Genomic DNA, 13,647 nt, shown 5'->3' on the forward strand with positions numbered 1-13,647 from the left:
GGGTGATTAGCTGTGAGGGCATCGATTGTTGCAGCGGAATTGTGGGGGGTTGGGCTAATTTCTATAGCTTTGGAACAGAAGTTATTCCGTATGGCTTGAGTGATGTCATAACGCTAATAGTAGTTACCAAAATTGGGAGTGGGGTCATAGGGCATAAATGCTGTGCCTGTGATAGAGGCACAAGCTGGTGGCAGGTGTGGTGTGGAGAGCGTGAGCCACGGTAGTCTGGTGGCTGGGGGAGCATCTCTGCTCAGACCTGCTGTGGCAGCGGGTCTGGGGGTCTGGGGGAGGAGGTGGGGACAGGGATCTGGGGACCGAGGGGGCAAAACCTTAGTCAGGGAGATGAAGACTGCAGCGACAGGCCACATTTGTATCCCATGGGTAGGTGGAATCGGGCCCCCGGTGAGGGGGCCGGCTTCCAGTACTGGTCTGGCTGTACTGTCATGGGACATGGTACCCACTGACTGTCTCTCCCTTCCTCTCTTCTACAATCATTCATTCACTCATGTACTGGAGACTCAGCCTGAGCTGCTAACCTGATTGGGCACAGCCTGGAGCCTGTCAGCAGTTTAACAAGTGGCTACCGGGCACTCATTTGGGCCCCTTGGCCTTCCCACCCACTAGGGAGATAAAACACAAACAAGGCAAGCAGACAGCAGTGTTGTGCTGCAGGGAGTCCAGACCCCAGTGAGGTGGCAGACATTGGGGTCAAGGCCATGGATAGTCAGTTGGCCTTCCTGGCATCTAGGATCTGCCCATCACACCTGGTTGGAGGATCCTGAGTCTGAGAGTTAATCTCTTAACTAGAGTCCTTGATCTGCCCGTAAAAGAGGTTGACTGTGGGTGTCAGGTCCCTGTGGAGGCTGCTGAGGGGTAGAAAACCTCCCTGTGGATGGATGCCTGCGAAGACAGGAAGGGAGGGCCCGGATGTATCAAGAAGGCTTATAGACTGGGGCGGCAGGTGGGGGAGGGGAGTAATGGATTGGGACCTTTGTACATCTTTGCTTGGGGACCCTGAATCTAAATTCCCGCCACCTTTGAGGCACAAGGAAACAGAAACCATGTTGATTTCTCTCTCAGTAGAGATCACAGCTGTTGCCCAATGCAAGGAGTAGCATCAGAAATTACTCTGAGTTCTTTACAAAAAAGACTCTGTAATGATAGTTCCTGGATTTGGGGGCCTCTGTCTGACACAGCTGTGCTTGTCTTTGGAGACAGAAAGCCTGTAGAAGTACGGGTCCCTCTTTGTCTGACAGACCCCAAAGGAAGGGGTTGTGCAGGCCAGATGGACCTGGCCCTCCGTGTTCTTCTGCTGAGCACAGCAGGGTTTTCAAGCTAACAGTCACAATTCAGTTACACACCCACGTTCAAAGATATTTGAAAATAAAATTATATCTGCAGCAAATGGCAATGAAATGTCTATTCTATTCTATACAATGTCCTAGGCTCAAAAAAAGTGGGGAGAAGAAAACTATCACATTTGCTCTATCATCCAAAGTCAGCAAACACCAACATTCTGGTGTATTTTTGTTTTCTCGTGCCAGAGTCCTTTTTGGTGAGGGCACGGCTGTAGCCTTCATGGCTGCAGGATTAGATAGCTTGCCTTTCTGGACCACTGGCTGAGCCTCTTGAGGCTTATGGGTACTGTTAAAGCTGCAGGCAGGAGCCCAGGGGCCTCTTCTCCCAGGAGGTGAACCATGCTATGTGGGGAGGAGAGGGGAAGTGGGCAGTCGGCCCTTAACACTTGCCTCACTTCCCACAGGCACCTGTGCCGGCCTTGCCACAACCAGGAGAAGGCCAAGGGTCTGGGAAAGTATGTCTGTCAGCGGTGCCATCTGGTCATAGATGAGCAGCCCCTTATGTTCAAGAATGATGCGTACCACCCGGACCACTTCAGCTGCACCCACTGCGGGTACGTCCACAGTGGAGTTCCTGTGCCAGGGACAGGTGGTGAGGTGGGCGGGACCCCCACCCAGGGCAGTGAGGGGACAGGAGGGGTGGACCAGTCGGAGAGGAAGGTAAGGGGCAGACATAGAGGGCATCGCTGCAGGAAACGGCTCCCTCCTGGCCCCCATTCAGGGAGCCCCTTGCATGAAGTCCCGCTGGACACAGGGTGAGGGAGGGCTGGGCCCCTGGAAGCTGGGAGGAAGGAATCAAAGGCTTAGAGGGCCAGGGCAAGGATGAGGGGTTGGTGCTGGTGTTGGAGAGGGGAGGAGAAAGGAAAGAAGCTGCGGGGGACTCCCTCGTTCCTGCCCCAGACACACAGTCTGGTGCGGAGGGGCCGAGAACAGATCTGCTTCTCAGAGGGCCCAACAATGCACAACACAGACTGCCTTCTGCAAGGCTTGTGCGGGAATCTTGTGCCCTGGGGCCTGTCTGGGGCACAGGAAGTCCCTGAAGAGACCAGAGATCAAAGAGCTTCCCGCCCTGGGCACTGTTTTGGACCAGAGTGGGTCCTCTCCGGAAGCTGTTCCCTGGGGCTGGAGGGGCTAGTGGGACCCACCAGTGCCAGGGCGGGCCCTGCAGCGGGGCAGCGATGTCACCTGCGGCTCTGCTCTGTCTCCCAGGAAGGAGCTGACTGCAGAAGCACGAGAGCTGAAGGGCGAGCTCTACTGCCTGCCGTGCCATGACAAGATGGGTGTCCCCATCTGTGGAGCCTGTCGTCGGCCCATCGAGGGCCGTGTGGTCAACGCGCTGGGCAAGCAGTGGCACGTGGAGGTGAGCAAGTCCAGGAGGTTGGGGGGTGCCCCAGGCTCACTGTTATATGTGGAGTCTGGCCCTGCAGCCCTTCCATGCTCCCACCCCAAAGCCGTGGGACTTGCTCCCACCCCAAAGCCGTGGGACTTGCTCCCAGCAGGGACCCTCTTCCTTGATGCTGCCCCTCCTCATGCCTGGCCTACCCTGGGACACAGGAGACCTGAGTGCCCAGACCACAGTCAGGCAGCTGCGCCCACCTACTTTCCTCCCCCTCTTGGTCTTCTAGAGGATTCCAAAGGCCAGAGAGAACCTCAGGGAAAGTCTGCTCAAGACACCCTGTGGGGTTATGGTTGGCAAAACTGGCTGTGTCCGGCCGCATAGAGACATGGAAGCTGGGCACACCTGCTGGCTTAGCTCCTGGGGTGTTCTGCCTGGGTCACCTGGATCATTCACCTCTACCCTGCGGGCTCTCACAGTCTTACAGAATCTAGCTGGAAGGGAGGCTTCTGTTCCCTGATGCCCTGGCTAGGTCTGTGTCCCAGTAGCTGTCTTGGGTGGCCTCTTTGGAAGGTTCTGATGCAGGCCCTGCCCTGGTCCCCAGCCCTCTGTGAGGAGGGCAAATCCCCACACACCACAGGAACTGGAAGATGCTGCTCAATGACCCGGGGCCTGCAGGGGATGCCCACGGGAGACAGACACATGCGGTCTTTCAGGGAAGCACCCTGCGTATAACAGAGGAGCCCCCGTGGGGAGGTCCCACCACGCCCCAGGCACCTCACCAATGCCTGACAACTTGGGCGGAGTTTGGTGGCCTGGGGGGCAGACCTGGAGAGGATGGCAATGCGTGTCACTGTGCACTGGGGAAAGAGTGGGGCCTGCTCACTCATGGGAGGTCCATGGTGATATCAATCCCACTGCCCAGTGGGGAGCCCACTGAGACACTCCATCCCATGGGCCCCTGTCTCCCAGGGTGGCTGCTCCAACCTTAAGCTGCCCTGACTTCCCCCTGTCCTCTCAGCACTTCGTCTGCGCCAAGTGTGAGAAGCCGTTCCTAGGGCACCGGCACTATGAGAAGAAGGGTCTGGCCTACTGTGAGACCCACTACAACCAGGTAGGGCCCGGGAGCAGAGGGTGGATGGGCGGGGCCTGCGGAGGCCCAGGTGTGGACAGCAGCTGTGGGGCTGTGGGGAGCCCTCAGGGAGGTGATGCGGTGTGAGCGCCCGGAGCGCTGCATGCACCCATCTGGGCAGGAGAGGACCAGGGCAGCCCCTCCAGAGCCCATGGTGGGTGTGGAGGCTGGGCTGTGTGCTCAGTGTCATTTGAGACACGGACCCAGACCTGCCATGGGAAGTGAATGAGAGGGCTCTGTGAGGTCCTGGGCTCATGGGGGTGACCTGTGCTGCCATCCTTCTCCCTCCTGCCAGTCTGGCAGAGCTGCCCAGTGGCTGTGGTCCAGAAGTTGGGGGTACGGCCCTGGCCCAGCCTTCTCATGGACACCAGCAGGAGCAACGGGGCCACCCTGGCAGGAAGGGCCCAGGAGTCTTGGGAGGATGCCTGAGAGCCGCTGTTTGGGGTGGGATGGGGGCCAGGTGTCAGCCTTGGCCCCGAGCTGGGGCATGACTGCCTGCCACAAGTTTGACACCTGCTCTCTTCACAGCTCTTTGGGGACGTCTGCTATAACTGCAGCCATGTGATTGAGGGTGATGGTAAGGCTCCTCTGTCCCTTTGCCCCCTCCCCGCTGCACGTGCCTGCTCTCCCTCTGGCATGTTGGTCCTGCAGCTGCAGGCCCAGCTGGTCCTGGGCCAGCCTGGGCCTGCTCAGCCTGCTTGCCCCTGCCCCCACAGTGGTGTCGGCCCTCAACAAGGCATGGTGCGTGAATTGCTTCTCCTGTTCCACCTGCAACAGCAAGCTAACCCTGAAGTAAGTGGTGCCGGCCTCTGGGGAGTGCCAGGGCAGGGTTGGCGGAGTGGGACCTGCTGGACCTGCCCAGCATCGGCCTCCTCCTGGAGCCTGTCGTGGGGGCTCTGATTTGAGAGCACTTCCCCTGGTTTCTTCATCAGGCTTTCCCTGGATGTCTGCTGGGTTCAGGCCCTGGGGGTGCAGTGCCAGCAAGGGGCAACCCCAGCCTATGGAGGCAGATTGAGGGGCCCCTTGGGCAGGGTGGGAGGGGGAGCGATATGAGCGATATGAGCCTCCAACACACCAGCAAAGACACAGGGCTCTGAGGAGGGAAGGGCATTTCAACTCAGGGAACAGCATGTTCAAAAGCAAAGGAGTCAGACCGCTGGCTCCTCCATGAACCACAGGAGGTACAGAAGGGCTGGAGCTGTGAGGTGAAGGGGAGTCCAGGTTGCTGAGGACAGTAGGGAGTCGTGGATGGTTCCGGAGTATCAGAATCTCCTGAGAGGGAAAGGAGGCCTGTAGGCCTGTTTCCTTGTCTACTGTTACCCCTGGCCAGAAGCTCACCCAGGGACCTGGACTGCTGTGGGCTGAGTTGGTGGGGCCTGGGGCTCTCCTGACTGCTGGACCTCTTCCCCAGGAACAAGTTTGTGGAGTTTGACATGAAGCCTGTGTGTAAGAGATGCTATGAGAAGTTCCCACTGGAGCTGAAGAAGCGGCTGAAGAAGCTGTCGGAGCTGGCCGCCCGCAAGGCCCACCCCAAGTCCGTGGGCCTCAACTCCGCCTGAGCGGGCTCCTGCCTGCCCTCCGCCTTCATCTCCCTTCCTGCTGGTGCCCCCTTCCCTTTGCTGCCTCCAGTCCTCATCTCTGCTCCTTGTCTGTGGCCTCCCCCTGCTTCCTTCCCTCCTCCCCTCCTTCCCTCCAGTATGCTTCTCATCCCCTTCTTTCCCTCCCCCACGTCCCCTGCTCTCTTGGCTCACCACCCACTCTTTTTGCCCCTAGTCCCTCATCTCCACCTGCTCCCCAGGCTTCTCTTTTCTCTCTTGCTGTGGGCTCCTCACTTTCCTTTTATGCAGGCATGGGGCAGAGCAGGGCCCTGGAGCCTGTGACAGGCCTTAGGTCAGGTCCTGCAGGGATATGAGCGAATCAGGGCCTGGGGTCACCTGGCCGTGGGGCCCTCCTCATCCTGACCTGTCCCATTCCTGCAGGGGCACCTGGCAGCTCACATCCTTCTGTGGGAGCTGGGCCAGCCTCCACCCAGAGTGGTCCCACTGTGCACACATGGCTCTGGGGAGGCCACAGCCAGGCAGCTGCTCCAGCCCCGTGACCCTGGCCATGAAGATGGGGGCCTCTGGGGAACCACCTTTGACCCTTGGACACGCACACACTCAACCATGTAGGATCCTTGTGCATAAACTGCCACCGCACCCCACAAATCATCAGGGGGGATACGGACCTCCTCCCATCATCACTCAGGAGGCCTCCTTCCTGAAATCCAGTCTGGGCCACAGGCCACTATGGTCTCCCAAGCTCCTCTGTGGTCCCCATAGCAGCTCGGGCTCCCTGTGCCCTCCTCCCCCCACAAGGGCACATGCTGATCCTCTGCAGCCGGCCAGGGGCTAGAAGGTAGTGGGGTTGGGTGGCTGGCTTACTCCGAACCTCCAGGGACCACACTTCCTCCGTGGGCAGCACAGGACCTGGTGCTTGCATAACAAATGAAGGCTTATTTACACGACCGCTTGGCCTGTGTGGTTTCTGTCATGTGAGTGAGGAGGTCAGGCAGCCCCCGTGGGCATACTGCTTTGGGGTTGTGGAATGCTTAGAGAGATGGACACCAAATAGGACAGGTGAGAGAAATGTCCAATTAGGACCCAGCTCTTGTTGCCCTCAGGCTTTGGAGACCAGTCCAGCCGGAAACTCTCAGTCCTTGAAGCCTGGCCAGTTGAGGAAGATGGGTAGGATGGCGCCTGCCAGCACGGTAGAGATGAACCCAGGCCACTAAGGCCCTGCGTCCAGCTCTGCTCCCACCTGGGTACAGGCTGGCCTTTGTGGGAAGCCAGCAGCCAAAGAGGGAGGCCTGGCTTGCACCCCCACCAGGTGCTCCCACAGCAGTTATATGCCCCAAGGCCCTGTGCGGGAAGGAGAAAGGTATGCCAAGGGGCCTGAGGGAAGAGGCAGGAGGGAGGAGGAAAGCAGACAAAGGGAGGGGGAGAGATCAATGAAGCATTCCCTGAGAATGGAGTTGTCCTCCAGGCAGCCATCAGAGGAGTCACCATGCTTTTTGCTTTCTCTGGAAGAGATCTTTTGCCCGCCAGTGCCTCCTAGGCCTCCTGCCCACCTGCCCACCCTTGTCCCTGCTTCTCTAGCACATTGCACAGTGCTTCAGGAATTTTTATTGAACATTCTAGGGGGAGTCCTTTCAAGCATCCACCCATCAGCCTGGAGGCCTGACATTCCAGGCTCCACACTTTGTCCTCCATGGTCAGCCCCTCAGGAAAGGAGGCCTGCCTGGTATGCTGAGGGTTGTGGGGGTGTGTTCTGGGGAGAGGGCAGCATGAAAAGCTGCCTGCAGAGGGCAGGCCCTGGGCCAAGAAAGGGCCTTTGGGAAGTGCCATCAGGGTAAGGGTAAGTGAGTGGACACACCAGCTCCCGGTGCTAAAGATCGGCCTGGGCTGGGGCCTGGGAGCCCTGCTGCTTGTTCATGGTGCTCAGGAGCTGCTGCACATACGAGGTCAGAAGGTCATCCATTTTGTAGCCCTGGATAGGGAAGGGTGGGGTTGGAGGCTGTGAGGGGACATGGTGGTGCCTTGCTTCTGCCTCAAGGACACACTGCTGAGAACATAGTCCTCCTCCTTCCTCAGAGCAGCCCAGGACCACAGGGAGCCCACACCAGGCCTTGCCACTGGATGACAGTCCCAGGCTTTTTCTTGCTGGTCCTCCTTCCTGGCTCTGCTGGCCCAGCCTGGCCTAGCCCACCCTGGGCACAGGAAGTCAGGCCCTCAGTGTAAGCCACTTGCCTGGTGGCAGTCTGGGACCAGGGTTGGGGAAATGTACTCCCTGGTGCCTCCGTGTCCTGTGTGTCTGGGTTGGGGGAGGGACCAGAAGGCACCCAGGGCTGGGACTCACCAGAGAGGTCTCACACAGTAAGCGGCTACCCCGGGCCAGACTCCCCAGTGCCATGTGGAAGTAGGTGCTGCCACTGCTCCAGCTGGAGATCTTGGTGAAGGGGTAGGTGGTGAGCAGTTCCTGGGGGCAGAGTGGGCAGGGTGGGTAGGACCCAGCTCCAGCCCAGGGCTTCTGGGGACCCTGAGCCTGAGCTGCTGCTCTGGGGTCCTCCAGAGTCCATGTCATGGGAGTGGGCATAGAAGGGCATGGGGGTATCACCTGTGCAGGGGTGTGGGACCCTGGAAGCTTCCCCAGCCCTGCTGGAGCCCTGCTGGGGCCCTGCTGCTACCTTGGTCTTGGGGTGGATAAGTAGAACTCCGTGCCGGTTGATGGCGATGAGGATGATGTCCGGGTACGAGGTCTCCGAGGTTTGCTGGGGAGGAGGGCACAGTGGTCACAGTCAGCCAAGGAGGCCAGGGGGCCACTTCCTGAGGCACACATGTGCACACATGCTCCTTCCAAACCAGCTGGCCAGGCCTGCCCCCAGCCGTGTGTTTAAGGAGGAGCTCAGGCTGCTGGGGCCAGAGCTGGGTGAGGCTTACCTTCACCTCAAAGAAGGCAGATCCAAACGTGGGCCACCGGCAGATCCACTGGAGGAAGGCCACTTTGGCCTCCTCTACTGTCTTGTCCTTGTGTTTGTCATAGGCCAGAAGGATGTTCTAGGGGAGGTAAGGGCCAGTGAGGGCCTGAGCAGGCTGTCCACATAGGGTCCCCAAGGCCGCTGTCCAGAGCAGCGCCTGTGTGCTTGCAGCCAGCCTGGAGGGCACTTAGAGTCAAATGTGTCCTCTGCACACAGGGAACCGATCTCTGGGGTGCTGTGGACAGCATGGGGAAGGGGTGACAATCATAGACCCAGCCTACCCTCCATGCCCAGAAGGTGCTCATCTTGCCCAAGCAGGGCCCGGCGCCCGTGTACCCCAGGGCCCCCTCCCCAGCCCCATCAAGAACCTTTCTCCATTCCTCGGATGACATGAGGCGTGTGAGGTTCTCAGGCACAAGATCTCGCAGGATCTTGGGTATACTAGCCAGCTGGGACCGGTCGTTATTAAACTGGGCCTTGTAGATGAGGCTGGCCAGATGGATGGCATCCTCCCGCGAACACTTGTGGAACCCACGAAGGTACTTCGGCAGCTCCTGAGTGATGGACATGTTGGCTTTAGGCTGCTGCCCCAAACCTTCATGCTCAGGTGGCAGAAGTATTAGCTCTGGGGACAGCCAGGAGACAGAGTCAGCAAACGCCTAAGCCCTCAGGGAGGGTTTCTGGCAGGGGCAATGGCCATCAAGTCAGGGCATGGCTCCCTGACATCTCACCATGGAGGTGGTGGCCTGCCCTACTCTTATGTAGTTGGGACCCTCTGTCCCTCCCCCTCCCAACAATTACTCTGCAGGGGCTGGTACAGTCAGTGTCCCCAAAGGCTGCTGTCCCTCTACTCCTGGCTGTGGAGCCCTCAGGAGCTCAGCCCGCCCACCACATGGGGCCTCAAGGGCCTCCAGAAGCCCCTGGAAAGGCTAGGTGACCCAGAGCAAAGCCACAGCTGGCCTGCTGTCTCCTCTACCATCTCTCAAGGCAGGTGTGGGTGAAGTGATGGTGTGCCCAAACACCCACCAGGAGGGAGCCTGCCTGGGTACCTGGTGGTAATGAAGTATAGTGTCTGCATTTGTGTCCTTTCCTGGGATCACGCTGAGCCACAGTTTCCGCATGAAGTACACCTGGTAGGGGAGTGTCACGGGGGCCCCTGGGCAGGGCGGGCAGTGAGTGCCAAGGCTGTCCTGTGGCCCAGCAGATGCCTGGACCTGTGCTTCCCACCCCCTCTAGTGGCCAGGGCATTGCCGCCCACCTCCTGGGAGCACATGGCCTACAGCACATGCACCCCGAGGCTCCCCTACAACCCCTGCCATCGCTGCTGTGGTTGCTCCTGACGCCTCTTCTGCTGAAAAGCCTCATCCCCTCTTCCTCCCTGACCCCCGACTCTTTCTTATCCCTCAAGAGTAGTGCAGAAGCTACCCTCTCCAGGGATCTTCCTGGACCTCTCTGTGGGAGTCAGGCCCCCATAAAGCCTTCACCACCTTGCAGCCCAGCCATCTGTTCTAGGCCTGACGCCATGTCCTTCCCCTGCCCACCTGGCCCCAGCTGTAGCCATACCCATGACCCAGGGGATATAAGGGGGAATGAATGAATGAATGAACGAATGGGTAGGGGCCATGCAAGAAGTGCCAGGGGAACATTGTGTCCCTGGCCCCAGGAGGCAGACTGTCCTTTCCCCCAGACCCCTCCATCCCAGCCACATCCCTCCTTTGTCCCCACCGTGCTCCCCTTACCTTCTTTCTGGGGCTTGTTTTTCTTCACCCAATCAGACACTTGCCGCAAGGAGTCAAAGAAGAAGTCTCCCTCCTTCTGGCTGATGACCTGGGGTGGGTGGGGAGGAAGGGGAAGGGTAGAAGGGCTTCCAGGGGAGAGCCCACCCCAGGAGGCACTAAGGGCCTGGGTCTGGTCAGCCCATCCATGGCTGGGGAGGCTAGGCTCTGCTCAGAGCTGGCTCTCACTTGCTCCCACACTGCTGCTCCATAAGCCCACCTCCCTTCATCCTGACAGCCTGTGTGTAGTGAGGGACCTGGCCCAGTACGCAGGGGAGAACGCCACGTACATCAGATATCCACCCACCCTTCCCGCCACCCCGGCCTGGCCAGCTGAGCGCACCTTGTCTGCGATCTTGATGAAGAGGCTGCAGCCTTCCCAGGAGGCCAGCTGGAGCCTGGTGGCGATGCTCTGGCATACGTCCCGCACCCGGGTGTTGGTGCCCACCTCCAGCATCTGGGCGGAGAAGCAGTGTGTGCACGTCTCAGGACAAGGCTCAGCCTGGGACTACCACGCACAGACTGGTACTCTTCTTCTTAAGACTGGGGGGAGGGGCGCCTCAGTGGCTTACTTGCTGAGCGTCCACCTTGTGATGGCCACTCAGGTCATGATCTCAGGGTCCTGAGATTGAGCCCCATGTGGACTCTGTGCTCAGCAGGGAGTCTGCTTGACATTCTCTCTCCCTCTCCCTGTTTCTCTGCCTGTGTGCTAACACATGAGCTCTCTCTCTCTAAAATAAGTAATTAAGTCTTAAAAAAAAAAAAAAAAAGGAAAAAAAAAAAAGAAAGATTGGCTAGATGTGCTGTAGCCTGAGAAGGAGAAGCCTTCCCTTGTAGAAAACTAACTGGATGCTTGCTTTGTTCGGTCAGAGGTCACAGTTTTGGGGGCCCAGGAGGTCTGGCCTTTGGAATTTGCTTTGAGAGCCCTGTGGACAGACTGTGGGAACTTCCCCTGTGGGACCCATAGTCTCCAAGACTGCAAAAGCCACACTGCCCTGGGAAACACTGCAAGGCAGCATGATCCTTCGCCCCTCTGCTACTTGCTGCTGCCACTTGGCTGGGGGCCTCTCTGCAGGCTGGGGCCTCATGTTTCCCTCCCACCTGTCCTTTACCATCCCCAGCAGCCAACAAGGGGTCTGGCTACAGGTGCCCCTAGTGGCAGCACTTTTGCTCCCACGCCCCATGGCAGGGTCAGAAGCCCATAGGGGTCCCATGCCCTGGAACTCAGCTTGATTGACCACCCTCGTGGCTTCCTCGTGGCCACCCCCGAGGCCTAGTGTGGTAAGAAGTCCTGAGGTGCAGGACTTCTCACCACACTAGACCTGGGGGGGGGGGTGGCCACTCTCTGAGCTGACCTTGAGCCCCTGAGGGTGGGGGTGGGGCACTCAGTTAACCTCTGATGGTCCAGGTAGGAGACTGAGAGGGTGAGAGGCTCCCTCTAACTCTGAAAACAGTGTCAGTCTGCTTGTTTTGGCTCTCCGTGGGTAACCATGCTGCAAAGGGGCTTTGTGGGGGTGGGGGGCTGCAGGCGAGGAGCCTGGGAGGCCAGTCCCTCAGGCGGGGCAGGGCTCACCTCGCTTGTGTCGTTGGGGAAGTAGATCTTGTGGCAGATGCGGGAGATATTCTGCTCCATGGCCTCTACCTCCACTGAGTGTGGGGGCTGCTTCCGGGGCCCCGTCCTAGAGCAGGACAGGGCTGAGCATGCCCCCCCTGCTACCCCCAGACCAGCCCAGGCCCCAGCTACCCCCTCCAAGCTAAACCTTGTGACAGACACAAACAAGTAACTCTGCACCCCCCGTGGGGGGTGTAGTACTCAGGGGCTGCCCCTGCCTGGGCTGCTCAGCACCAGGCCCAGAGCTAGCCTGGACTCACCTCCCAGGTGCCCCCCTATTCTGAGGAGGTGGCAAGGGGAAGGGGCCCCTGGGTGGGACACTGGTGGCCAGCAAGAGTTGGGTTCTCATTCTCACATAGCAGGGGCATTAGGTGGGAGTCAAGGACTCCCTCACCTTCTCTGAGGACCTTCTCTGAGGGCACCCACCTCCCCCTCCACGATCACGGCCAACCCACACTCTTCCACAGCCGCAGGAGGCCGAGCCAGATAGGGCAGGTGGTGCGGATGAGAATCAAGGCAGAGCCAAGGGAGAATTCCCCTACAGTGGGAGGACTGGCTACAAGAATTGGCAGGGACTGGCCTCAGATCTTGGTCACTCTTGCCTGGCTGGGTGGGACGATGATGGCTTGAGGCACCAAGGTCATATTGTGGCCTCCAGGCTGTTGTTCCCTCTGTCCCTGGACAGGCAGCCATTGAGGTAGAGATACGACTAAGACCGAGTCTGCCAGCTGCCCCTACTGACCATCCAGGCCTCTCTGAGACCTTCAGAGCCTCCCTTTCCAGCCTCTGCCCAGCTTGCTGGGAGCCTGATCCTGCTTCCTTAAACAGACACCAGCTTCTGGAGAGGACGCAGAATCTGGCTCCACTGACAGGTGTCCCCGCTGGACCATGAGCTCCGGAAGGGCGAGATGGGTCAGCACCCACATGCCCACACTTCTGGGGGTGTGGGAACAGGCAGGCTCACCTCAGGATCCTCTGGAGGCGGCGGCTGCAGTCAGGGGCCAACAGTTTCTTCCTCCGTGTGTCGATGAACTTCTGAGTGTGGGGCAGCAGTGCCTTGCCAGGTGGGAAGAGCCCAGAGCAGAGCCATAGCAGCTGCCAGCCCCGCTCCTCACTGTATCTGGGAGTGGCAGCACCCATCAGCCCAGAAAGGGCCCCGTTAGAGGCTCGGGCCAGCTAGGCACCTTGGGGAGATGGGGACAAGGAAGCCTGCTGCCCAGTGTCCTGATGCCTCAAAAAGGTTTTACACGCATAAAATGGGGGAGGGGTACCATTGTGCCCATTTCAGGGAGGAGTGCACTGGAGTTGAGAGAGTACATGGTGTGCCCAGAACATAGGAAAAAGGGTGTGAGAAGGTAGGGACCAGGGCAGGTCCATTTCCCTCCCTGCTCTCACCACCCCCAAGAGGTTGGCGGGACAGATGAAGGTCCCTGCCTTCCCACAGCTGCTGTCAGCACCTGAGCAGGGTGGGGAGCCCCCATGAGCTGAACACTGGGCACAAGCCCTGGAGGCTAGGGTGAAGACTGAAGGGGCCTAGGCAGAGAGCCTGGTGCCCTCTGGCCCTGCCCCATCCCCAGCAGACCTCTTGGTGTTGTGTGTCAGCTGCTTCAGGATCTGGCAGTAGACCTCATCCTGCAGGGCTGAGTCCTGGAGGGCCGGCGAGAAGATCTGGTCGGTGAGCTCCACAGAGGTCCAGGCCTGTCGTGAAGGATAGTCTCCCATGTACCTGAGGATAGGTGCTGCTGTCAAGGACAATGTGCCAGCGTGGCTGCCTGTCACCACCAGCCCTGACCCCACATGGGCTCTTGACCCGCCCCGCGAGTTGCACGCTGCCTCGGCCCTGCCCTCCATGGGGCTGGTGCCCTTCATAGGGCAGCCATGGGGCCTGCACAGAGCTGGGCCAGGCTGGCTGGGGAAG

At 59.4% G+C, this 13,647-nt stretch overlaps 2 protein-coding genes across 11 annotated transcripts in view; one reads left to right on the forward strand and one right to left on the reverse strand.

Moving 5' to 3' along the window:
* Positions 1-6,332, forward strand: part of LIMS2 (LIM zinc finger domain containing 2) — a 38,096-nt gene extending 31,764 nt beyond the window's left edge. For all 7 annotated transcript variants that reach the window (XM_004779687.3, XM_004779691.3, XM_004779692.3 and 4 more), the window contains 6 exons: positions 1,763-1,912; positions 2,568-2,718; positions 3,716-3,808; positions 4,355-4,403; positions 4,543-4,618; positions 5,238-6,332. In XM_004779687.3, the coding sequence (XP_004779744.1) occupies positions 1,763-1,912; positions 2,568-2,718; positions 3,716-3,808; positions 4,355-4,403; positions 4,543-4,618; positions 5,238-5,385 (667 nt within the window). In that variant the 3' untranslated portion in view covers positions 5,386-6,332. The remainder of the gene's footprint in view (positions 1-1,762; positions 1,913-2,567; positions 2,719-3,715; positions 3,809-4,354; positions 4,404-4,542; positions 4,619-5,237) is intronic.
* A 642-nt stretch (positions 6,333-6,974) lies between these two features.
* The window catches only part of MYO7B (myosin VIIB), a 104,062-nt gene continuing 97,389 nt past the window's right edge, over positions 6,975-13,647 (reverse strand). For 3 of the 4 annotated variants that reach the window (XM_013049533.2, XM_045074346.1, XM_045074347.1), the window contains 11 exons: positions 13,312-13,465; positions 12,694-12,849; positions 11,691-11,796; positions 10,461-10,574; positions 10,082-10,169; positions 9,392-9,498; positions 8,711-8,896; positions 8,305-8,421; positions 8,052-8,135; positions 7,724-7,843; positions 6,975-7,354 (listed from right to left, as the gene is read on the reverse strand). In XM_013049533.2, the coding sequence (XP_012904987.1) occupies positions 7,253-7,354; positions 7,724-7,843; positions 8,052-8,135; positions 8,305-8,421; positions 8,711-8,896; positions 9,392-9,498; positions 10,082-10,169; positions 10,461-10,574; positions 11,691-11,796; positions 12,694-12,849; positions 13,312-13,465 (1,334 nt within the window). In that variant the 3' untranslated portion in view covers positions 6,975-7,252. Of the gene's footprint in view, positions 7,355-7,723; positions 7,844-8,051; positions 8,136-8,304; positions 8,422-8,710; positions 8,897-9,391; positions 9,499-10,081; positions 10,170-10,460; positions 10,575-11,690; positions 11,797-12,693; positions 12,850-13,311; positions 13,466-13,647 lie in introns of those variants that run through there. The other variant, XR_006604962.1, reaches the window with a different exon arrangement.

The sequence above is a fragment of the Mustela putorius genome, unplaced genomic scaffold (genome assembly GCF_011764305.1).
Source record: "Mustela putorius furo isolate JIRA1106 unplaced genomic scaffold, ASM1176430v1.1 tig00537338_pilon_pilon_pilon, whole genome shotgun sequence".
In the NCBI taxonomy this organism is placed as follows: Eukaryota; Metazoa; Chordata; class Mammalia; order Carnivora; family Mustelidae; genus Mustela; species Mustela putorius.